The 25,735-nt window shown below is 44.0% G+C and overlaps 1 protein-coding gene and 1 long non-coding RNA gene across 4 annotated transcripts in view; one reads left to right on the forward strand and one right to left on the reverse strand.

Moving 5' to 3' along the window:
- HLF (HLF transcription factor, PAR bZIP family member) overlaps positions 1-17,111 on the reverse strand; it is a 59,806-nt gene extending 42,695 nt beyond the window's left edge. For both annotated transcript variants that reach the window (XM_050764756.1, XM_050764755.1), the window contains exons 1-2: positions 16,785-17,111; positions 14,269-14,604 (exon numbers count right to left, since the gene is read on the reverse strand). In XM_050764756.1, the coding sequence (XP_050620713.1) occupies positions 14,269-14,604; positions 16,785-16,899 (451 nt within the window). In that variant the 5' untranslated portion in view covers positions 16,900-17,111. The remainder of the gene's footprint in view (positions 1-14,268; positions 14,605-16,784) is intronic.
- A 397-nt stretch (positions 17,112-17,508) lies between these two features.
- LOC126939448 (uncharacterized) lies at positions 17,509-23,562 on the forward strand. 2 transcript variants are annotated; one of them, XR_007720389.1, is made up of 4 exons: positions 17,509-17,623; positions 19,967-20,034; positions 20,683-20,757; positions 23,424-23,562. It is a non-coding gene; the product is annotated as an uncharacterized LOC126939448 (long non-coding RNA). The 2 variants fall into 2 exon arrangements; XR_007720390.1 differs by having other exon boundaries at positions 19,967-20,020.
- The last annotated feature ends 2,173 nt before the right edge of the window (positions 23,563-25,735 follow it).

The raw sequence follows: 25,735 nt of genomic DNA on the forward strand, positions 1-25,735 counted from the left end.
TATAGACAAGAAAAATTAGGTTTTGAGAGATGTGGTGACCTGTCCAGAGACACCTAATGCTGACAGATTGGCTTTAGAACCTAGATTGGCTGACTCCAAGTTCAGTGCTCTTTGGAACTGGCCTACCTTTGAAATTGTTGCTATGTGTTTTCCATCTCTTGCCACCTAAAACCCAACGGAAATAATAACGGACGTTGATGTAAACTGTTCGGTCAGTTTTCTATTATGACATACTTGTAAGTTAGAAGGACGCAGATTATTCCCATTTTACAGATGAAAAAGTAAAAGCCAGAGAAGCTGAACACCTAAGGTTATACTCGCAATTAAGAGCATAGCCAGGACTACAGATTAAATCTCCTGTGTTCCCAAAGCAGCATCACGGAGCTTACAAAGACCCAGTCCAGCAACTCAAAATCCTGGAAGCAAGACTCCAAAGACATTAACTACAAGTGCATTTTAGAACGTGGTCTTTAAATACCAGATTTGGACTCTGAATTAAAACTCGCTGGGTGACAATCCGAGTAGGCACAGTCCCACATCCTTTTACTGATAGCTTGTTTAATGTAATTTAACGTGCATGACAATCCTACAAAATAGGCCACCATGTTCCGGATGAGGAAATGGGGGCTCAGAATTCAAGTGACTTGCTCAAAGTTTCCTGGCTTTTCAGCAGACCCCTGATTCCAAATTGAATTTAGCTTGGTGACTAAAGGGCTCCACAGTCACGTGCTGATGCTATTAGGACTGTGTTTCTCTGAATATCTTTATCAACGCTTGTTATTTCTGCCTTGAAAATGATTTCATCCTGATCTCCATGGTTTTTGGCCACCGAGATATGCCCAAATTTATTTTTAAGCTGCCTGTAGTCAGAATGGAAGGGCTGATGGAGAAAAAAAGAAAACATACTTTGGCAATGTATTCACAACATTCAGTCCTCTTGGGAACAGACTAAATTCCAGGGACCAATATCATTTCTAATATGAGTTGATTTCCTACAACCACTTACAGTAAGTATTTAGGACAATCCTGGTTTTAACACATAATGGCTATTGCTATGATTTCATACTGAATTGACCTGATTTAAACTTAGGAGCATTGTGTCCACTCTTTTATAAAAGCAGGGAGGGACTCAGAGATATTTTTTGTTTTGTTTTGTTTTGTTTGAGATGGAGTTTCGCTCCTGTTGCCCAGGCTGGAGTGCAATGGCACGATCTTGGCTCACTGCAACCTCCACCTCCCGGGTTCAAGTGATTCTCCTGCCTCAGCCTCCTAAGTAGCTGGGATTACAGGCACCCGCCACCACACCTGGCTAATTTTGTATTTTTCGTAGAGACGGGGTTTCACCGTGTTGGTCAGGCTGGTCTCAAGCTCCTGACCTCAAGTGATCCACCCTCCTCAACCTCCCAAAGTTCTGGGATTACAGGCGTGAGCCACCACGCCTGGCCGCGACTCAGGGATATTTGATGGGATACAAAAATATTCTGAGGGAGCTTTAGCTGAAATTGAACATCCCTCTCAAGAGGCTAAAATCTTGCCTAGTTTCATGCTGATGTACTTTGCAATCTCTCGAGACTGCTGTACCTTTAAAAGTCTTATCCTGCCACACCCATATGTATAGTGCACAACCTACTGTCGAGCGAGATGCATGTCAAAGGCCAAGAACCCCACAGCTGTAATCTAGTTGGAAACCAAAGTCACACCAGGTTAAACTCAATTCTTAAATCAATCAACTTCTAGTTGTCCCCTTTGTGTAAAAACTGTTTTTAGATGTTTCTTCCAAATAATCTACTTTTGTTTTTACAATTTCCTTATATTTCCATTCCACTTCAGAAAAGCCCATTCTTTCCTAGCTGGACCCCTCCCTGCCATGTTTCCCTCTGGTACAGAGAAAGGAGAGTTAAGAAGTGTGTATTTGAGAGACTCACACTAAGGAAAGCAGAAGGTCAGGGAGTTTTGTGACCATTGAAAACCCATTTTCCTGCCTCCACGTCACTCAAGAGCCCATCAACAACAACTAGAGGACAGCCGGTTCACTACTTTATGGCCCAGAAGTGCCACCAAGGGTAAAAAGAAGAAACAGAAAACACAGATCTGGCAGCATGTTGGAAAGGCTCTAGAGCACCAAAGGAAATGTATTCTAAATTCCCTTTCACCCTTACCCACTCAAGATCTTCCAGGCATAGCACCAGAAGACATATGCAGGCACAGCAGGGCATATGGAGATGGAAGACGCAGACTAGTTGGAAACCAAAGTTTCTGCAGAGCATACATCTATTACAAGAGCTATCCAAGAAAGCAGGCAGTTACACTGTGACATGCTAGGGTGATAGGACCACAAATGGTGTTTGAGGTGGGATGTATCTTCTCACAGGTGTAAATACACAGGGTGCTCACCTGCTTTATTATCTCTTCACGATCCTTTCTTCCCTGCAATAACTCAAAAGCAGTTTCCAGGCCATCACTGCTATAGCATTGCTGTAACACAAGATGTGTTCCCACTTAAGTGTCCATAAAATAGCCATGGAGGTGGAAGAAGAGAAGGAATAGTAATTGTAGAATAAAAATAAAACTGCTGAAAGCTGCCATTTATATACTGAGCACTGTTCTAAGTGCTGTACATGTATCATCTCATTTACTTCTCCAGGAATCCTCTGAAGCAGGTATTAGCACCCTCACTTACAATGGAGGGAACAAATGCAGAAGAGTTATATGGCTGGTAGATCCCACACCATCTTTGGGGGTTGGCCGATGACATCCTCTCTGATGGCAGGTAAATGAATGAAAATAATATTTCGGTTCCATATACTTATATGAAAATTTAAAGATATGAAAATTTAGTGGTGGGGGGAATGGAGAAGGGGACAGATGGAGATAACTGGCAACAATTTGGTGGGAATGCTAATCTCAATTACTGAAATGTCTGAATGACAAAAATTATTTTGCTATTCACTAATATGCACTTGTCATTCAGAATATTAATTTATATATACACAGTTAAAATCTTTAAAAACTCTTTTGTACTCAAGTTAACTCTGTGTCCCAAAATTATGTTTGCATAATTAATCTGTTTGGTAATATTTTTGCTTTTTAAATTAAAAAAATATATAATGTAGAGATGGGGTCTCATCAGGTTGGTCTTGAACTCTTGGCCTCAAGTGATCTTCCCACCTTGGCCACCCAAAGCATTAGGATTACAGGCATGAGCCACTGTGCCCAGCTAGTAATATATTTCTTTATAAAGAAGACAAAGATATAAATTTTAGTTTAAGCAATTCAAGATAAAATGATCATAAAATCTGAATCAATGCAATGTTACTGCCACGCAAGTGAGAGGGTCAAAGAAGAAATAAAATAAGCAGACCTAAATTGCTTCTTTATACCTAGTTTGTGTAATACTGAATCTTCCTGTCATTAGTTGTTTAGGAAGTCAATAACTAAATATCATTATCTGGCCTACTATGTTTAGATAAATTTCACTTATAATGTTAAAAATAACTTCTTTGACATGAATATAAATATTATTTTAAAATCATTTAGTTGCCACTGCCCATTTGAAACAAACATGCTTTAGATTCTATGAGGAAAAAAGATACTCACTTCCCCAGGAAGGTGTATTAATACAAAGAAATCAATCATAATGAAATGAATTTTATGCAATTCTTACGAGGCCAGTTCTGCAAATTTCTCTCTTCTTGTCTTCAGAGACTCTTTCAAGGCTTTATTTCCATCTTTACAGTTTGTATTACCTACTAGTTCCTCTATAAATCTTTCAATGGCCTTTGACCTTTTAAAAGCAATACTATTTTGATTGGATCTGAGATCTCTGTCCTGTTTTCATAGTTCTCTAGTAAAAGCCTGCATGGTCTCCTTCAGTGATACTAATTCAGCCCACATCATAATGACTCCATCCTAAGGTGAATTAAGTCTTCTGTTCAATCTTCAGAGCAAGTTGAGTTTAACTGTTTGCCACTATCCTTAAAATAACCCTTCATATCTTGGGGTATTGAGATTTCTGTTCTGGGTAATCTGATTACTGCGTATCTAGATGATCTTGTTCATCTGGTTTGCCGCATTGACTCCCACCGGTCAGGGCCTGGTGGCATCCGTCCCCCAAACAAACCTTTGCTTTTCCCATTCAATTCAATTCAATTCAAGTGGCATTTCTTGTGTATGAACGGACAGGCGTGCTTAACTCTTTCCATTAAGTGGAGAAGCACTTAGAGAGCAGTGATGAGACTTTCCTGCTCCACTGTCCATGCCTGGGTTCCACAGCAAAGACATCACAGCAGACTGTTACCCAGAGCTAATTAGAAAAGAAAGCATTGCTCTTCCCCACTCAAGGAATTTCTGCCAAAGCATTTATTTCTGCTGATCCGTTTATGCAATTCCACTTTCTAAGAGAACATTTTGTCACAGATGATTTAGTGTTGTAGCTCCCTGAAGCATCTTTCTGTAGCATGCACTCATTGTTTTTAGGAATATAGGGTCTCCCAGGCAAAATTTGAGAGGCAACAGGGTTTAACAGCCACAAGCCACGTCTCATGATAAGACCTCAAATTCCAAAGCATTCTTCCAAAGATCATTAAGGAAACAAATCCCAGATTAAACTTCTAAAAACAAAACTTTTACGAACCCTGTGTGACAGGGGAGCTGCGTAGTTTTTCAGGAAAGAAAATGAGATTGGATAGGTAGTGAGTTAAGAGAGTAACATCAGTTTGTTAAAGTCAGAAAAGAAGAAAAACTAACATTTTAGGAATTTCCACATTCAGTCATGGCGTCCGTACCCACCACACAAGCCAATTTAACAGAAACAAATACTATAGTTTCTCCCCCAGCAGACACTCGATTCTGCCAACACTCCTGTAATTATCCCAACTGTATGTAGCTGGAGGTGAAATGCCCACATTGACAGCTATTTTCTATGTAAGTGAACTAGATTGGGTTATGGCAACTCTTTGAGCCTTCTGAAATCTTGGCTTGATATCAGGGTACACTTTAGAGGGTGCTTGAGCAAGTCATTTCATGCACGTGACATTCAGCCGTCCAACCCCCTACAATCCGATCCCCTCCCACAATGTATGTCCCTTTCCTTTACTAGTACTCCCAATGTGAAACACACACACACATCCCATATCTAAGCATGATGTACAATTCTGTTTTCAGGAAAGAAGGGAGCCACAAATACAAGGTCAGGATTCAAGAATGCAAAACTGTAATAATGACTCCTTTGTTTCCCAGGAGTAAAATTAATAAGCTAGCCAGAAACTTGGCTTAGTATTTTTAGCTTGATATTACTGCTCCAGGTAATCCTTATAATCAGGTACCACTTGTATCACTGAGACATTAACCTTCCCACCCCCACCCACAAACCCAAACGCATGCATGCCCACGCACACACAAACATATACATAACATCTGGTTCAATACACTTATTTGCAAACCTAGTAAGCTGTATAAAATAGAGGCATTTAAAAGTGATGAACGTTAATGAGTTGGGTTTATTAAAATCTATTTTTCTACTCCTATGAGACCAGGCCTGCTTTTGGACTTTTAAATTCTGAACCAGTCAAATCCCTCAAACTATTTCCTTGCCAAACAGTGTTTCCCCCAATCACCAAAATTATGGGTTTTATAAATGAAACCTAAACCCTGTGTTTTTGAATTACTTTCTCTAGATCATTAGAACATCGTGTTTTGAAAAGCTGTTTGATGTTCAAGGGAGAGTATTTATTTTCAAAATAATAAAAATAAGGAAATCCTGGTTTGCCAGAGGAAACTATTGTCAAGTTTCTAAAAATGTTTCCAATCCAACCTTGAACTCAAGTGGAAATGTTCACATGCCACTTCCCTGCTCAAAAACCTTCAATGGCTCCCTATTGCCTACTGGATAAAGTTCAAGCGCTGCAGCCTGGTACTCATGAAGCTGTCAGCCTGACTGGCACCAACCTCTCTGACTCATCTCCTTGACTCCTTGATATGAATTTTCTGCACCAGCTAAACTGGATCTACACCCTGTTGCTTAAAACACCCTGTGGGCATTCCTGCCCCTGTAACTTTGTGGGGCATGAACCTCTCCAATCTGGCTCTCTCACCCCTCCTTCCGGGCCCATCACAGGCTACAACTCTTCTAAGAAGCTTCCCCCAGCACCTTTGCCTTGAGCAAAGGCTGCTTCCTGTGAGGTCTGGCAGCTCTTATTGGCTATACTGCTCTGTTATTTATTTTTAAAATTTTTATTCATTTTCTTGATTAATCTTTCAACCTCCTCTTTTCAACAGATATTGGGAGCCTCTATATACCAATCATTTGACACTGAGAACATGCTCGTTTGTCCTGTCACTCATCACTTTGCCTAAAAGTCTTATCTTCCCTACTAAATCACTGTCTCTGGAAACGAGCAGCCAAATTGTACTCTTGTCTCTCTTCCTCAGGGTGCACAAATCAAAACACCAAAGCACAAAACAAAAACAGATGCTATTTCTGGGACCGTGCACATTGCTCTTCGCCTCCTAAAACCTCCTCTGTTGCTTTCTCTTTTATTTTTCATTTTAGATACAGGTTCTCACTCTGTCACCCAGGTTGGAGTGCAGCGATGCAATCAAGGCTCACTGCAGCCTCGAACTCCTAGGCTCAGGTGATCCTCTTGCCTCAGCCTCCCAAGTAGCCAAGACTACAGGCACGTGCCACCATATCCAGCTAATATTTTAAAAAATATATTCTGTAGAGATGGGTCTTGCTATGTTGCCCAGGCTGCTCTCAAACTCCTGGTTTCAAGCGATCCTCCCGCCTCAGCCTCCCAAAGTCCTCTGTTGTTTTCTAATCACTGTATCACTTCGTAGAGAAAAGTAACTGAACTGACTCATGGTAAAGGCTTGTCTACTATGTACAGGGCACCAAGCTGGATCTTTCCTACATGGTAGCTTTAGAAAGCTCACAGAAACCCAACAAGGATGTTGCTTTGCAGAAAAGACTATCAAGGTTCAGAAAGATTAAGAATTTACTCATCAAAGAACCCCTTGGGTAGAGGAGGAATTATTATTCTGGAATGCTTGTGTAAAGTCTTGCTTGCAAGCAGGAGAATAAACTGAACCCTTCTCCTTTTGAAACACCATAACATACCTTTATGGCTTCCTTACCCCCAAGGTCACTATATTGCCTTTAAATATAAGTATTAATGTCTATCGTTAAACATTCAATGGTAGCAGTAACTGATTGACCTATTACCAAATATGACACGGAAGAAATCTATTATCAAGAACTTCTTTGGGCAGGGCACAGTGGTTTCCACCTGTAATCCCAGCACTTTGGGAGGCCAAGATAGGTGGATCGCTTAAGCTCAGAGTTCAAGACCAGCCTGGGCAACATGATAAAACCTTGTATCTATAGAAAATACAAAAAGTAGCCAGGTGTGGTGGTGCATGCCTGTAGTCCTAGCTACTTGGGAGGCTGAGGTAGGAGGATCTCTTGAGCCTGGGAGGTTGAGGTTGTGGTGAGCCATGATCATGCCACTGCTTTCTAACCTGGACAACAGAGCATGACCCTGTCTCAAAAAACAAACAGACAAACAAAAAAACTTCTTCAAAATGCATTTGGTTTATTTAATCCCGTGAGCCAGGAAGAATGAGTAAAGGGTACAGTCAGCTACTCAAGGTCACCTAAAATTCAGAGGCTAAGAGAAGGGCAAGCAAGACTTGGCAGAGAAGCAGGAGAGAAATCCAAATTTCTTGACCAGTGTTCCTTAATTAGCTAGGAAGGGAAAAGTATCAAGACTCTCTCTGAGCCCCATGCTTGGTCCTCCCATGGGAAATGCGATTCGATGGTGGTGAAGGTGCTGCTTGCAGCAGCTGTTATTAAGCACTTGCTGTGTGCGACGCAGGGTGACAATTACTCTGCATGCATTGGCTCATATGACCTTCAACAGTGCTATGAGGCAGGTCCAATGATTGTTCCAAAGTTCCAGATGAGAAGCTGAAAGCTCAGAGCATTTAAATGACTTGCCTGAGATCGTGAGCAGCTAATGAGTGGCAAAGTCAGGATTCACACTCAGGTTGGTTTGTTTACTGGATTCTGTGCTCTAAAAAACATTACTGCTATATTGCCCATATAGACTGGTGTCTCAAACACAGGACATTCTGACAGACATTGTGCCTGGTGAGACAGAGGCACCTAAGTCTGAGGGAAATTGAAATTTATAGGAAAACGGTGGTGTAGTATCTTTAGGACAAGACATTTGCTGGGGGAGGGCCTATTATTATTATAATCACTATTAGCTGTGACCAATATTCTCACCCACTACCGTTACAGAATCAAACACAGGCCCTGTACCTCTCTAATATATTATTTTCTAATTTTTTTCATCTTATTACTTTCTCTACTACCTCCCCTCTTCTCTCCATTTTCATTGCTGAGACATAAAAAATGATTCCTGGGTAAAAGTGATTAGTGCTAGTTGGAAGAGAGGTTTCTGAGAAACCTAATAAATCACGGCTGTCTTCCCCTTCTCTGGCTTTCTACATGAGAATGTTAACAAGGGTTTTTTCTTCCCACCTCCCCCACCCCCTTTCCTTCTCCTCCACCTAATTCTGTCTTTATACTGCTATTTTTCTAGTCTGGTAGGCACAGTGCTGAACTGGAAAGACTCTGCCAAGACCCTTGGCAGGAGCTGGCCTCCAGGAATCTTGCCCACCACAGCAGCGCAGAGAAGACAGGGCCTCTGGGCAGACAGGCAGGAGAGAGGGCCGGGTTTGGGGTCTGGCTAGAATGTTGGACAGAACAGGTTTCCCTGGCATCTGAGCTGCCCTCCAGAGCTCAGCTTTCTCATGCCAGGGTCAGGATTACAATTGCTTGCTGGCACTTGCTGTCATTCTCCTGGGAAGGGAAGCGAGAGGGAGGAGGGAAAGGAAAAAAAAAAAAAAAAAAGCAAGCCAGCACACCACACAGCGTTGGGCAAGCTCCACAGGGCACAGCCACGTGTCTGGAGCACACGGTCATGCAGGCAGGCAGCCAGGGTTGCCAGGGCTCACACGAGAGCTCGGGGGCTGGGCACCTAGACAGTGGCTGTTTCCACATTGGCAGAACAGGAGTTGGTAACCCAGAAGCCATGCTGCTGGGTTAACATCAGGGAAGTGACTTGTCCTAACCCAGAAGGAAGAGAAAGGTCAGGCTGGCTGCACAGAGTAAGTGTTGGACATGATGGGAAAGAAAAAAAAAATGCATGAAAGTATGTCCTATTTTTGCAGAGGGAAGGGGACTGGGTAAATAAACCCCAAAATAGAAAACAGGGGTTGGGAATCCAGTCATTCCTTTCTGTACCTCCATGCCACTGACACCATAACGGCTGAATGCACTGAGTACTCATGCAGTACACACCGGCCGGACTTGTCAAGTGCGATCTTATTTAAACCTGCCAAAACTCCAAGGGAGAGGGGCCATTTGTAATTTCCATTCTACTGATGAGTAAACTGAGGCTTAAAGAGGTTAAGAAATTGACACAAAGTTACATGGCAAGCCAGGGGTGGGTCCGGGATGTAAACCCAAGCCCCTGAGCCCACAGCCTACACTCCTAACCACCAAGTTGCCTTGCTTTCCAGACATACCCCAAAATACCTCTTGCCACAGGCTTGGGATTACTATCCTGTGAATGTCAGCAAGCCCGTCCTCTACAGGGCTCCGTGGAGAAGATAAACTCTCCAAGAAACAGAGCAATGACTCCCTCCCCTTCAGGATCCCCTAGCCCCTGATGAATGAACAGCACTTTCAAGATGCTTGAGACACCGGGCACAGCCACTATCAGTCATGGCGCTCCCAACCTGCAGATGTTATCAGTCTGCCGGATTAGAAAGATATGTGAACTGCACGCCCTTAAGGGGAGCTTCACTATTGAGAAAAGAAAGAGAATCCTCCGACCTTCCATAAACGCAGAAATCACCTGCGCAGAACTTCCCTCCATCATTATTCAGATTCCCAGGCCAGCATTTTCTTTCCATACCCAAACCTTCTCACAAGGAAGGTCGGCAGAAACAGAACACAAACTCCATATTGCAAAGGTACAATGGGTTCTCCCCCACCCCCGCTCCTTTTGTGCCACCCACTTATGCCATCCTTTTCCCACACACGACCACATGGAAGGGTTTTCACTGTACTCTGTAACCAGCCTTCATCATAACCCGGTCTCCATGCTCAGAACTAGAAAGACAGCCTTCTTAATTCTCAGCGGAATATGGGCCTAACAGTGGTAGGACACCCCCCAGCTATTCAAAGAAAAACCACCAGAGGAAACAATTTCAAATCTGGCTTTACAAGCATGTGATATAAAAATAACTCTGCCTTTGTCTGCTATAGATGACTTTCCCTAAAGGGATGGCTGTCCTTAAAGCTATCGCTCAATTCTCAGGGCAAACAGATTCTTCTTTTTCCAGTACCCGGCATATATTCATGCCTCCAGGAGAGCACCCCCACATCCCACCTCTGAAAGTATCTACAATGCAAACATTGAAGTCATCAGAATGACTCCTGCCATCTCTGCTGGCCTAGGAACATTCAGGACACTGCACCTTGGATGACCGAGGAGCCCCTGCAGTTAGCTCCAGCCTCCAAGAACCACTACTCTTCCCTTCATTAAGATGTCAGCCCAGAAAGCTTGGTGACCATACAATAGCCACAACAGGTTTTAATGAATCCCTGGATTGTTTCTTGAAAGAAAACTGGATTTCTTCAGATATTTCATTCATTCTTTGGTCAGTTAGACTAATAGAGATGGGGTGCCCAAGATAAGAAAGGGGGTGGGGCAGTCATGGTAAATAGTATGAGAATTCACAAGAATGGGCCAGGTGTGGTGGCTCACACCTGTAAGCCCAGCACTTTGGGAGGCCGAGGTGGGTGGATCACTTGAGGTCAAGAGTTTGAGACCAGCCTGGCCAACAGACCCCATCTCTACTAAAAATACAAAAATCAGCTGGGCGTGGTGGTGCATGCCTGTAATTCCACCTACTAGGGAGGCTGAGGCAGGAGAAGAGCTTGGACCTGGAAGGTGGAGGTTGCAGTGAGCCAAGACTGTGCCACTGCACTCCAGCCTGGGTGACAGAGCGAGACTCCATCTCAAATAAATAAATAAATAAATATTCACAAGACTGCTCACCTTGTCATTCCAAGAAATCCTTGGGGTAGACCTAGAAATGCAGACTTTATCAGCTCATGGTTTCATTGCCCTTCAACCAAACAGGTAGCACTAACACCACAACAGAGCATAGCTCAAAAGATGCATGCTGAGTGAACAGCCAGGAACAACGGTTTGGTAAACTACTCTGCAGTTATCTCCTGATTAGCCTGATGGCTTAGTTTTATCAACTAAGTGTATAATTATGCTCTTATTAATATTCTATTTCTTCTTGGCAACCCAACGTCCCCTGACCTTCTTAAAAGTTTTGCCATAAAGCATTGCAGGTGGTTTATCCATTCGTGTGACAGGATCCTAAAGTAAGCCTAGATTTTGCTGTCCAAGTTGAAGTTCTAGACCAGTGGTTCTCCACCAGGAGTGATTTTATTATGCCCAGGGGACATTTGGCAGTGATTGAAGACCATTTTTACTAGTCACATCCGGAGCAATGAGGGTCCTACTTGCAACTCTCAAGAGGTAGGGGCAGGGATGCTGCCAAGCATCCTAGAAAGCATAGGACACAAGATTTACCCAAAACGTTAACAGTGCCAAGGTTGACAAACACCAATCAAGACTGAAATTATACAATTCCCAGAATGCCCGAGGCTACATCTGCACTCTTCCCTTCTGAGGACTTATTTTCCTTAAGAGTAACTTGGTACTTTTATTCTGGTCACTCCTGTGAGCCACAGAGAATAATCAAGAACTTTCTCCTGTTTCTGGTTTGCTTGCAATATCCATCCATCAAGCCAACATCTCTTAGAATTTTATTTTGCGTTGTAATCTTTATCATGATCAACAATCTATGAGCAGCAGAGCGTTATTTTACCTGAGTTCGGTATTTGAAGACAAGGTTTAACTTTTTTCCTTTTCTGTGAGGACTATTGAGTTTTCAATTCCAAGAAGGAAATTATGTTAAAATGTGTTTCCATTATTTAAAATAAGACATTTAAATGGAGAACTTATTTCTAGATCCTCAGTGTTCCCTTTGATCCCAGTGTCTTTTCACCAGAACCTTACGAAATGATATCCCCTGAAACTCAGGAGTTCTTTGCTATGGATTGCAACTCCGACTGGGCATTCCAAGCTTCTGAGAGTCACTGATCAATACTGACTCCAATGAGCTCTGACAAATGAGTTTTCAAGCTGCTTCAATTTCCAAAACCCCAATTTTTGACTCTCAGTAGGAACCAAGGTGTGAACACCCAACATGTGCAGGTCTCCTGGGAAAAAATACAGTATTCCTAACATGGTACACATCCTAAATTTGGTAGGGGACTGAGAAATACTTGTCAATTGATTACAAGTGTTAGGGTCAAAATACCCCAATCCAGTAACTACTGGGCAAAATCTCCTGACATTTCTCTCCAGAGGAAGGGTTATGTACAGTACCTAGTTACCTTAAGAAGATATTTCCAAAGACAGGGATTGAAGAAAGTAACAACAGTTGACACATATAACAATGATCACAATTGCTTCCGCAAATAGAACACTCATTGCTAATCCTTTGACCCTTTATACATATTACCTCTAATTTTCACAACAACTCAATCAAATAGAAATTGTATCCTTCTACAAAAAGGGAAACGGAGGCTCCAAGAAATGATGTGGCTTTCTAAGGTCACACAGCTACAAAGTGGTGATTCTCAGTCTACAGAGCACAATGACCGAGGCACAACTGTGTCTCTCACCGGAGCTCTGTTCCCTTCTCTCCTCGCTGTTTTCCCACTTTGAAGGGTTATTCATTTTGTTGGCTGTTCCTACAAATAAATTGAAGACAGTGGCACCGCACATTCTAAGTAGCAGGGGTTCAGGATCCCATAAAGGAGTGTTTTCCCAAGCCCCCGCAGCCTCCAGGGGTGGCTGGAGACTAAGAATTAATTCCATTCCAGCCAGTGGCCTTGAGCTATAATTCAAAGTGAATTTTGGAGAAGGGGCCAGCACGCAGAGATTTGAAAGGAAGAACTTTAACTCTAATATGAATATATCAAGGCAGGGGTATTCTCTTCCTCCTTTGCATCATTTCCTTCCATTTAAATCTTGCTCTGTGTGCCACAGAAACTTCTACAAGGGTCGAGGACACGGAGTTCAGTAACAATCTCTAGCACAAGTTTCGCATTGTCCTGCTTTCTGTCTGCCCCCACAGCTAAGGCCCTCAGCTCTGTGACCTTCCGGACGATTTATCTGGATGAATCTTTGTTCCTGGTTACCTGTGCACATGAAATTGTCTTTCTTCCTGTTCATTTTGTACTACAGGGTGCTAAAGGCATGAATTCAAAGCTGCTTCAATCTGTGTTTATATCTGAGCATTAGCAGTGGGTTTTGAAGTACTGGTCATTTCAGGTGATATTTTTGTGTACTATTTCAAGATCATTTACAGCTGACCTTGCAGCCTTGTGGGCTCTGATACAGGTAGATTGAGTGTGATGGACAGATGAAAATGAAAAAAAAAAAAAAAAGTAAGAACAGTTGGGTTTATGGGAATAGCAACAAGAGAGATGGAGTCTGGTCCTGAAGAAGCCTCAGAAGCACAACATGAGAGCCTGGATTTAGATTCTATATCTCAGCTAATGACAAAACAAGATGAAAAGGATGGAAAAAATATACCTGCCCCACATCCCTACTCATATTTTTTTTTCCTTCAGGACAGAGAAGAGTGAACGTAGGTAAACCAACCCCTATTGAGAGGCTACCTATTATCTATGTGTTTAGGGAATGAGGAAAAGAGATAGGAGATGTGATGGAGGTTTAAATTAGCCAAATCATTAACTGTAAGTTGTTACTTCTTAAACCTGCAACCCTTGGATCGGCCGCATCACAATCCCATGGGGGAGCTGGTTAAAATGCATATGCCCGGGCCCTCACTCCAGACTTGCAAAAACTCAGAATTTCTAGGGGTAGACACAAAGAGTCTGTATTTACCAGACCCTCCGGATGAGTGACATGGACGCTCATTAAAGTGGGAGAGCCTCTGCCAGGAGTGGAGCAGAAGAAGGTTCCTCTCTTAGGATATTTGCCAAAACCTGAGTGTGAAGATGTTTACGCTAACTCTACCTCGCCTGTCCCGTTCACCCTCCTCCTCCCTTTCTGAAGGGAGCATCTTCAGGGCACTTACCTGGTCTGATGGGGCTCTGCATACAGTTCGGAGATGGGATGCCAGGGTGAAGGGGTGCAGAGGCCCGGCTGCTGAGGTCCATGACCGAGGGGGCAGCCGAGGAAGCTGGCTGCAGCCCGGGAGGGTGAGGGCTGTGGTCATGCTGAGATGGGCTGGGGGGAATGCCATTTTCTGACAAAAACTCCTCCAGGTCCATGTATTCCAACTGGAAAGTATCTCCGTCATAGGGAAGGGTTTTGTCCCATAAGGTAGGCCCCAGGAATGCCGACTGGGGGACCGTCGGGCTGTTACTCTCATCATCCAGCTTCTTTTCCTTGTCTTTATCTTTACTAAATGCTGCAGAAGAAGGGAAAGTTGGACTTAAAAAAAAAAAAAAAAAGAAAGAAAGAAAGAAAAGAAAAACAATACCGCTCTTTTACCACTCTTCCTGGCCTGTTATAAAACTACTTCTCACTAATGGCAGGATCCTTCTCTGGCTGCTGTCTTTTGTAGATCTAGAGTTAAAAGTTCAGGCAGGACGTGGATCTCTGCCTGTTTTTCAACATCTTCCTATTTACTTTGGAAAGAAGGCACTAGCCCTTGGGGCAGGGCTACAGGCTGATCTAGGATAAAAACCAGCGAACAGCCTCAGCACCTTATTTGAGAAGAGTAATAACTTAAATTTAAAATAGTAAAATAACACCTGCGATTATATGCAACTGCTGTCATTTTTAACAAAACAACAGCCAATAACCAGGCTTGAATTATCTTCCAGAAATTCAACACAGCAACAATATGAGGTCATTTAGACTTACAAAGCCAGTGAGTTAGTGGTCTTAATTTTGGTAAGGCAAGGACCTTCCACCCTTCTTTAATATCATGTTTAGAGCACCTACTGGATATCTGGTTATTTCCATATATTATCTCAAAAATCTCACAATAAACTTGCAAAATAGCAATTACCTCCATTTACAACAAAGACTTGGAGGCTCTGAGACTTGAAGGAACTTGACCAATGCCTCATGTTGGCAGAGGAGAAAAATGAGAACTTTCTGAGCTCACATGTCTTAGCTTCTAAAGCCACTGGGGCACACTGATTTTTACGAAAGGAGTTTAAAAAAATACAAAGTGTTTTCTTCCTTCTCTTCCCCAAACATTTGAGTATGATCCAATTTACAAACAGTATGCATTTACAAAACCTTTCAAAAGCACAGATATTGGAAAAGGTGAGTTATTCTATACACTTATGTTGGAAGTATGCAGCTATTTTCTACCTGGAAATACTGCTCGCCCATTAGGTCTTTAACAAGCATTCTGGATCTTGCCAATTCTAGTATTCAGTCGTGGGTGGAATCTGGGATTAAGGAATTTGCTTCTGAGTTTCATCTTCAGAGAAACACAGCCTCCACTGCCATCCATTCTAACCCTCTACCGTCTCATCTGAAAATCTGACTTAAAACACCCACATATGCAAAAGCCTGCAGCAGGCAGCCCCTTCCTCCCAAATGCTCTTCCTTAAAGCATAGTTAAGGAGGGGTCCGTGGCTATCATCTGCAGATTGCAAACTCTTGCAATGCAACAGGTTGTCCTCTCCTAGGAAAGAAGGTGCAAGTACTCCCAAGCTATTTGTAGCCAAATAACCTTTCAAGACTTTACACTGTGAGTCGCACGGTTCGCATTTGCTACTGTGATACCGAAGGCATGAAACCGCATCAACCCAAATCCGTGGTATCACTAGCTGGGTTTGGGGCCTCATCACACGTACCCCTCCTCTACCGCTATGGCCAAGGTTGTCTTGGGAAGGTTTGGGACTTACCAAGAAAGGGCTCAAGCCAGAGGAGGCTCCTGCGCGATTACACGTGAGCCTGCTCCGCTCTCCCCTCCCACCAGAAAAAGTGCACCGGGAAAGTGTCAGCGCTGGAGGCGTGCACCGCTTCCCGCCGAGAGACCACTCCCCCCACCGGCCCCAGCCCCCACCCCGCTTTCTCAGCTACCCTTCACCAGGAGAAAAGGCGTCTTCTCTCACACCTCGTGGGTTACAAATACTAACCAGTAACAGAAGCTGTAACACAACCCCGAAACCCAGGCTACGCAGTGAGACCCCCTCCCTCAAGCCGACCCCCGCCCCCTGCCCCGCACAGAACCAGGCCCCAGGGTTTCTTCTCTCCAGCCTGGGAGGCTCTGCCCTCCGCAGGCGGGCTCGCTCTGCGTGCGGGTGTACCTCGTTCTAGGGAACGATCCTGACCTGTCAAGTTACACCTCCCACCCGCGCCGCAGGAGCGGGACCCAGGGAGGCCGGGTGCCCGAAGCTCTTTAAATGTAGCTCAGGAGGGGTTCCTCCCCTTTCATGGAGGAGGAGGAGGAGGAAGGGGAGGAAGGGTGCTGGGTGAGCTCCTCAATTTCATCAGAGCGGGGCCGGGGCGCCGCGGGACAGGGCGGGAGCGGGGTGGGGGGATGCTCCAGCGGGCGTGCCCGGCCGCGGAGGGGGACCCCCGGAGCGTCGTCCCTTCCCGGAGCGGGGCCGCGGCAGCGCTCACCGTCTTCGTGGTGAAGGGGGAGCTTCAGCGGGTTCTCCAGCAGGGACCTGAGCACGCCGTAGGGAGGCGGGATAAAGGTGGGATTCAGGGGGAGCGGTCGGGACATTTTCTCCATCGCGATGCACTCAAAATTTTTCCCCTTAAAAAAAGAAATAAGAAAGAAAGAAACAACCGTCCCCTAAAATGTTGCTGAGCTTTTCCTCCGTCCTTTGCCAAAAGTACTCGCTCTCAAGGCGGTGGAGAAAAGGGAAGAAAAAAATTACTTATATTTTTATAAATACATCTGCATAAAAATATATATTAAAAAAAAACTTTCGGGTTTCCAGTGCAGACGGTCCCAGGAGAGCGCGCCAAGTGCCCGCGGGCTCCCCGGCGACGCGCAGGATGCTCTCACCTGCCTCGAACCCCTCGTCTTGCAAAATGTTCAAAACTGAAAAAAAAGAAAGAAAAAAAATATGTCGACGGCTGCAGAAGGGCAGAAGGCACCGCGCCGACCCCAGCCCCTAGTGCCAGCACCGGAGGCGGCGCGCCGTCCCACCCCACCCCCCTCCCCGCGCCGGCGGCCGCTGCTCCCCAGCGCTCCGCGGCCCCGCAGCGCCGGGCTCAGCGCATCCGGCCACCCATGTGCCGCGGCCCTGACAAGAGTGACGTCAGGGCCCGCACCTCGCGCCCATAGGCGTGCGGGGGCGGGGCCACGCGCGGCCCCGCCCGCCTGGCCCGCTTGCCCCGCCACCGTGTGTTTAGCGTCGCCGCGCGCGCCGATTTTCCGGGACTTTGCAGCGCTGGATGGTTACAGGGGAGTAGGTGCCAGATTCCCTGGGCCATCAACTTACGCTCCGGTATTTTTATTTTATTTTATTTTATTTTATTTTGGTCTGGATGGGAAGAGGAATGAGAAATTTATATCCATAGTTTTCAGGCTGGGAATAACCTGAGGAGTTTAAAAAAAATCCCGATGCCCAGGCCACATCCCAGATCAATTAGAACAGAACCTCTGGGGTGCTATCCGGGCGTCCATAGTTTTTAAAGCTCCCCAGGTGGTTCCAAAGAGTAGCCAAGTTTGAGATGATTGGTTTAGATCGGATTGAAGGTAATGACTCTTCTCAATATTTCTCCTGGCCCCAGCCAAGCTTAGCGTCTTCTTTCTTGCCCGGTTTCCACCACCACCAAAAAATAACTACTTCCTACGAGTCCGAATGGGATGCGAAAAGCAGAATGGGGAGCAGAGGGCTGAGCTGCTGGGCACTGTTGCCCACGCTGCCCAGAGGTGTTAACGGTGGGGGGCGAGAGGGGTAGACATTTGCCTGAAACGGAAAGCGGCGGGAGAGACACAGACACACTGAACGGGATTTTAGGAATATTTACTCTGGGTGAGTACAGGTGACTGTGCTTGGGTCAAGTTATTAGGTCTGCACGGTGATTAAAATAATTTTGTAAAGTATCCCCTACGGGGGTTTCGGCTTTCCTTGCTGTCACAGCAGCTGCGACGTCTCCCTCAGCCAGTTGGACCCCGCGGCGCCCACGGTCCCCGAGAGCTGCGTGCGACCCCTGTGTGGTAGCTCCGTTCCCGCGTGGGGTGGTGCGGGCGCTGGCGTGGCGTGCAGTCGCGGCGCCCCCTGGAGAGCTCCGCGGGGGTCCAGGCAGCTTCTCCCCCTCCCTCCTTACCTCTGCTTACTAAGACTAGGGTAGTTCGATCTGGGGAAGGGGCTGCAAGAACGAATGGGCACGAATTAAAGAAAACCGGTTTTCAGTGAGACGTAAAGACCTCTGTGACCCCAGGCTGAGTTGCTGGGGAAGGATGTGGTGGAGTCTTGATGGGGTTTACTTCCCCAGGAAGGGGTTGTAAGAGAGGAGGCGCCTGAAACCCCAGAGATCAGGAGCGGCGGCGCAAGGGGATTCAGGGTACCCTGGCAGGATGATTGTGGCAAGTGCCTTTCTGCCCTGAGCTGTAGGTTCCTCATAAAAGGACACGTAATCCAGTGACCTCAACCTCCTCACTCTAAAATTATGGCAAAAGGGTAAGGCGACGTTCTAAGTGAGACGTTGTTGCAGTGTTTCAGGTTTCAGACAAATTCCAGAAACAGCAAACTTTTAGTTAATGCCACATGCATTTATTGAGCACCACGGTATGTATGCCAGCGACTATGCGGGGGCTAGTGAAAAAAGATGAAAAAGACATAATTTTAACCTTCAAGAACTCATCGTTTAGGGTTTGGCATATAAACAAACAATGTAAAATAGTATTAAAAGAACAAAAATGGAAAGATGGAGGTGGCAGGGGCACTTACATTATTAGGAGAGGGATTCTAGAGAAGGTGCCTGAGCTGGGCGTGGAGCTAATAGTCTTTCGTGAATGGTCTGAATCCATTAATTCTATTATATATATATATATATATATATATATTTTTTTTTTTTTAATAAAAAAGGGAATCCATCTCCACTATCCTTTTGGAGAGAGAGGCTATTTCCCTGTCTTGAGTTCCTTACATCCCTGTAAGTTCATAAACTGGGAGGACTGAGAGCATCCGCTCAGCCTGGTTAGAAATCTGTTAGATTGCAGATTCCAGGTGCACAAAAGATGCGTTACCTAAGCTTTGTGTAACAGTCCACTGACATTACTCAGTACACCCAAAGCGCTCCACCTGCTCATGGTTCTCTGCATGTCCTCACTTCCCCATGTTTGCAGACATGAAACTCTTATCAGGTCAAGTAATCTGGTTTCCCAGAGTAATCTTCTCCTTACCACCTGACAGAGCTAAATACTGTGGCTTGGAAATTGCATTTCTCATTGCACGTGGATGAACTGGCATTGGTTGATCAAGCAGTTTCTTGGGAAATCGGTTCATTTAATTTAATTCCCCTGAGCCTGATCAACTTGTCACAGACCAGATTGAGGACCAGCCCTTTAGACCATGGTGACTCCCTCTCACTTCTCTCCATCCTTCTCTAACTTCAAAGGTATTTCTTAGAGTCTTAAAAATTATAAGCACTGGCTAATCTTCAATCTAGCCCCATTCCTTAACAAGATAAATGAAATTGATGCATCTTTTCTGCTCTGGCCATTTGTAAATGTTATTTTCTTTTATTTTTTTAACACTTTATTTTAACCATGAATATTTTATTCATGGTTATTTTGACCATGAATAACTTTCTTTCTCTTTCTCTCTCTCTCTCTTCCCCAGAAGCAGTTGCGGACGGCTGCTCAAGAGAAACGAACAGGATAGAAGAAATCAAAGGTTATATTGGTTGGGTAGTAAGACCCTCTGAATTCTACAGGCTAATTCTCAAATGGACATATCCCTAATGAACACTAACCCCAATCTGCACATATGCCCAGAGATGGCTGCCGCTCACAAGTGCTTAGCACTTGTCCACTTACAGAGCCCTTCCATGAGTGTCATATCATGTAGTCTGACAATTCCATGAGGAAAGCAATGATTCTGATTTTTGATTGCTGTGTAACAGATCACTCCAAAACCTAGTGGCTTAAAACAACCACCATTTTATTATTTCTCATTATTCTGCAATCTGGGTTAGTCTCAGCTGGGACACTGGGGTGGCTGGTCTTCTCTTTCTCTTCACCTGGCCTCCTTATACTATAGATTCATTTTGCTTGTTTTACAATTTCATGCAAGTGAAATCATACTGTATGTACTCTCTTGTGTGTAGCTTCTTTCACTCTGCACAATATTTTTGACATTCACCAATGTTGCATGTAGTTCATTTCTTTGTATTCGTGAGTAGTATTCCGTTGTATGAATATACAAAAGTTCATCTGTTGTATTGGTGGACATTTGGGTTGTTTCCAGTTTTTAGGCACGAATAAAATGTTTATGAGTATTCTTGTCTGAGTTCTTTTGTGAACACATGCTTTCATTTCTCTTGGATAAACAAATAGGAGCAGGATTGCTGAATCATAGAAGAGATGTGTGTTTTACTTTAGAAGAAGCTCTTCCATAGTCTTCTGAAGCAGGTAAATTTTCCTGCATTTCCAGCAACAGTATATGTGAGTTCTGGTTGTTCTAGCTCCTCATCAATATTTGGTGGTGTCAGTTTCTCTTAAAACTTGTAGCCATTCTAGTGGATGGATACTCAGTTCTCAATGGACCTTTCATCTGAATTTTCCTGATGCCAAATGATGGCATCTGCTACTTCGTGTGCTTCTTAGCAACTTGCACATCTTCCTGTTCAAGTCTCTTGCCCATTTTTGAATTTGGTTATCTTTTGATTACTGAATTTTAGGAGTTCTTTTATATACTTTGGTTATAATCTCTTTGTCAGATGTTTGTGTGTTGTGAATATTTTCTTCCCATCTGTGGCTTGCTGATTAGTTTTTATAATAACGTCTTTCCATGAGCAGTTTTTAATTTTGACAAAGTTCAATTTGTCAATTTGTTTTTCATGATTATTACTTACTGTGAACTAGGAAACTTTTGACTACTCCTGAGTCCTGGAGATATTCTCCTATACTTTCCTTTATAACTTTTATAGTTTAAGCTTTTTCATTTAGGCCTATGACCCATTTCAAATTAATTTTTGTGTATACTATGAGGTAAGAATTAAGGTTGGTTTTACTCATGGGGATAGCCAATTGTTTTAGACTTTCATTTCCCCCTTGAATTTTTTTTTCTTTTTTTTTTGTTTTTGAATTGGAGTCTCACTCTTGTTGCCCAGGCTGGAGTGCGATGGCATGATCTCGGCTCACTGCAACCTCCGCCTCCTGGGTTCAAGTGATTCTCCCGCCTCAGCCTCCTGAGTAGCTGGCATTACAGGCACGAGCCACCACATCTGGCTAATTTTTGTATTTTTAGTAAGAGACGGGGTTTCTCCATGTTGGCCAGGCTGGTCTCGAACTCCCGACCTCAGGTGAGCCACAGGCCTCGGCCTCCCAGAATGCTGGGATTACAGACATGAGCCACTGCACCCAGCCCCCTCTTGAATTGTTTTGATGTTATTGCTGACAATTATTTGACTGTGTATTTGCAGGTGACCCAAACTTTTGACCCCAAGGAAAAATAGGTGTTTTATCACTAAGGACAGAATAATGCTTTTTCTATGTTCTTTCTAAGTTTCCTGGGGTCTGATTCATATCTAGCAACAGAAAAAAGTTCATCAAAGTTTATGGCTAAAATGAATGCCTCACTTTCCGTGGCTCATTCAGTTTGTTGACAAGACCTCTGCAAAGTTGTCCACATTAAGTTAGATAAGAGCCAAAAGCAGAGGCATTATCCAATTTGCTTTTTTGTGTATGAGCAAATAATTAAGCCTATTGGCTAGCAATGCCTCAGTGCTCCTGTCTTAACCTGCATGAGCTTAAACAGTAAGTCAAAACTAAACCTCTTTGTTAGAGAAATTCAAACAAATACTAGATAAAGAACATTTGACAAGCCACTGAAAAACCCTTCAGTTGGCCCTTCAAGGAGAAACGGATAGCAGAGGCTCTGGAGGTTTAAAACTGTCCTAAAAATAGGAATGACCATAGAAGAAACGTTCCTCAGAATCAACTTCTTAAAAGATGCCAGCACAGCTCTCCTCTGAAGTTCTGGAAATTAGCCTTTTGCCCAGCCAGCGGTTGCCACCTGTCCTGTCATTTCAGAAGTTTTGATAGTGAGGTTGGGTGGGGAGTCCTTTGTGCAGCCCGGTGGGGGCAGACATGAGGCAGCCATTTTGGCACCAGCCTTGCGGGTCTGCAGAGAGAGCTTTGCAGTGTAAGCAGTGTTTATGTTTCAGATCCCCAGTGGGTGTGAAATGTTGTTGAGCACACAATGCCTGCCACTGTAGCCTACTTGGGGCTAGGAACCTGGGGTGGATGGAGACAAGCACTGTGGTTACGAAGGGCTTTATACTCCAGTGAGCCAAACCTCTAGATGAACCTGTTTATCTCATTGTCAGAAGGGCACTTTATCCAGGGAATTAATTCAGAAGTGAAAGGCATCACGTGGGAGTTAGGCTAGATATGCCTAACCCAGGCTTTTCCTTCTCTCCTTCCCGAAACCTCTAACTCAGCTAAAGCACCAAAAAGGAAAATTATATCTAATTAGCTTAACTACTGGAGACCCCCAAAGCTCTTTACTTGGTGTAGGATCATGGAAACCAAAACAATAAAACATTTGTTGGGAATGCCAAGCTCTCCTCTGAGGCTGACTCATGTAAAGGAGCATGAGTCCTTCCCTATCCTTTCCTTGAGGCTTCCCCGTCCTTTCCCTGAGCCCTGTATTGTTTGAGTAAATCTGAGTAGGAAAGACTAAGATAGGTAGATAGATAGAAGAGATACTAAATCAGGCATGTGTGTGTATGTGTGTTTCACATCAGAGGATGGTAGGATTTCTATACATGTGATAGGAAGGAGGATGAAAGAAAATTGTATAAAAGAGAAAGAAAAGAATGTGTGTGGCAAAAGGAGAAGAAAAAAAATCAATGCAGTGTATTGCATAGAATGAACACAGGATTTGGGGCTAGATATACATTCACACCTGCCACTATTACTTCTTCTACTACTACAACAAATGCCAACAACAGCATAAAGAAGGCATAAATTATTGTGTGTTTGTGTTCTGGAGCAACGTTAGACCAGTTAAATATATTATCTCATGTATTACTTGTGACAATGATATATATTTCATTATTCCCATTTTTCAGATGATGACACTGAGGCCCAGAGAAATGAGTGACTGGTCATGATCCTACGGCTAGCTAATACATGGAGAAGCTATGAGTTGAAAATAGGTCTGCTTGACTCCAATGCCTGCACTCTTAACCTTGCTCCAGTAAATAAATGACAAACACTCATTCAATAAACTTACTCCGTTTTTACTGGTTCAAGTTCTGCCTCTGTCCTGTGACCTTGGATAACCTCTCTGATCTTAAGTTTCTTTGTGTGAAATATGAACTAATGCCTGTGCCTCCCAGCTTGCAGAGTTGCTAGGAGGATTAAATGAGATAATTTATGTGGAGGTGCTTGGTACATTGTGAAGCGCTAAACAAATGTGAGGGCTTGCTATTTGGGGCTTTTTTTGCATTTTCTGGTTTCTCTGCTCCTTTGCAGAGATGCTCCCACTTATGAATCTGCAAAACTGTTGATGTAGTCCATGATATTAGAAGCTACTTTTCATCCAAACACACATCCCTTTTTCTTCTCACCCTTTTCTCCCTCTCACCAGGGGCAGCTAAATTCTATTGCTCCCAGTCTCCAAAAGAGACACAAGTTTGAAGTTCAATAAAAAAATCAAATATAGCAGATTCCAAATAGCCACTCAGCCAGAGTCGGGAAAGAATAGCTATTTCCTATATCTTCGTAAGGGGTGAAGGAATAGAAGTTTGTGGATTAACTAACACTTTAAAATTATTTCAAGTCTGGTAAATGCAACTGAAGGTAGAGACGGTTGAGCTGTAGAGGCAGAAAATCACCATGACTCAGAAGCTAGTCTTTAATTTGCTCAGTATCCAGTGTCAATTAGACTGAGTGAAATTGACTGACATCGACCACATTCTAAAATATAACTTGAAAATCAAAAAAAAAAAAATTATATATAATTTCTAAGCTGCACTTCGGGCTCTTTTATGTGCATGGAAAATATAAGACCAGGTATCCTCAGGTGATCAGAGTTTATTTTTAAGCTAAATAAGTGGAGAGCAAGACTACAAAACTGTGCTGAGTGTATGCATGCTCTGGTGGACCAGGTATTTTCATGACCAATGCAACCTGAAAACCTGCGGAGAACTTGAACAACGGCCTATCATCATGTAGGGTATCAGGACCAACTTCCCTCCCTTTATTGCATATTAATCCCAAAACAAAGGTTCTGATTCATAGACGTCACCATCTTCTTTGAAGTTTCTGCACCGGGTGGAGTCTCACGTGAGCCATCTCATAAGTGATTGGCTAACCTTACACCTATAAATGAGTGTCTCTGTTGGGACATTGGTAATTGGTCCAATTATAGAGCCCAAGGCAGCTGGTTTAACTCAGACACTGGCAAAATACCATGTGCAGCCAGATTAGCCTGGCATAGCTTTCCTTTAAAAAGGAGCTCTTTCTAGGGAGCATGCCAGGTGTGTCGAACTTCAAGCAATACTTAAAAATTTGTGTCAGCTGGAAAATGTGTTCCCTGCCCTGTAGGGATACTTTCCATGGGAGCTTTCTTGCTGAGCATGGAATCGGAGCAAGGGGAGTGAATTGGATGACCTTAATGACATCAGGCAGTGCCAGCCGGGTGCGCACAGCCTTGCCGAGTACTTCTTTCCAATTGAGCATGTGGATGTGAATGTTTCCATCCCAGGGACTTGGAGCCAGGGTGAGAGAAGCAGGAGGAAGCATCCTGAAGGGTCTTGCTTGGCCCGCTGTGGTTTTAGATCTTACACATCAATAGACACATTCTAGGGTTACTTTCTTCCTACTCATTATGCCTCAAAGGCATTGCATCTGCTGGTCTTTGTACAGCGCTGGAGGCAGCATTCCTGACTCTTTGGACTTCACTTTTACTAGGTTCCAAGCACACCATTCCCCATCTGTTAATGCACTTTTGGTGTCAGGCAGGGAACATTAAGATTGATGAGCTTTCAGCAGGTCTGCTTTCCTGAGACGACAACTTAGTCTTCTGCTCCTCGATGCACACAACACTGGTAGAGGGCTCTCCTAGGCCAGGTACTGTGCTGGGCACTGAGGACTAAAGCAAGGAGGAGAAATGTGGTCACAAAGGCCTTACAGTCGGGTGGGGATATAGCAGCTTAACCAAATACCTATCTCGGTGTGACAGGTATCATTGATAAATAAGGAAAAAGGGAGTATGAGTGGGAAAGTGATTAACTCTGTCTGAAGGGCTCAAGGCAGTCTTTATAGATGAGCTTCAAGTAAGGTTTTGTAGATAGAATAAGAGTACATCAGGGAGGCAGGGAATGGGAGAGGAATGCCAGTACGGTCTACACAGGCAGGAATACCACAGTCTGAATAC

Source organism: Macaca thibetana, chromosome 16 (assembly GCF_024542745.1).
Source record: "Macaca thibetana thibetana isolate TM-01 chromosome 16, ASM2454274v1, whole genome shotgun sequence".
NCBI lineage: Eukaryota > Metazoa > Chordata > Mammalia > Primates > Cercopithecidae > Macaca > Macaca thibetana.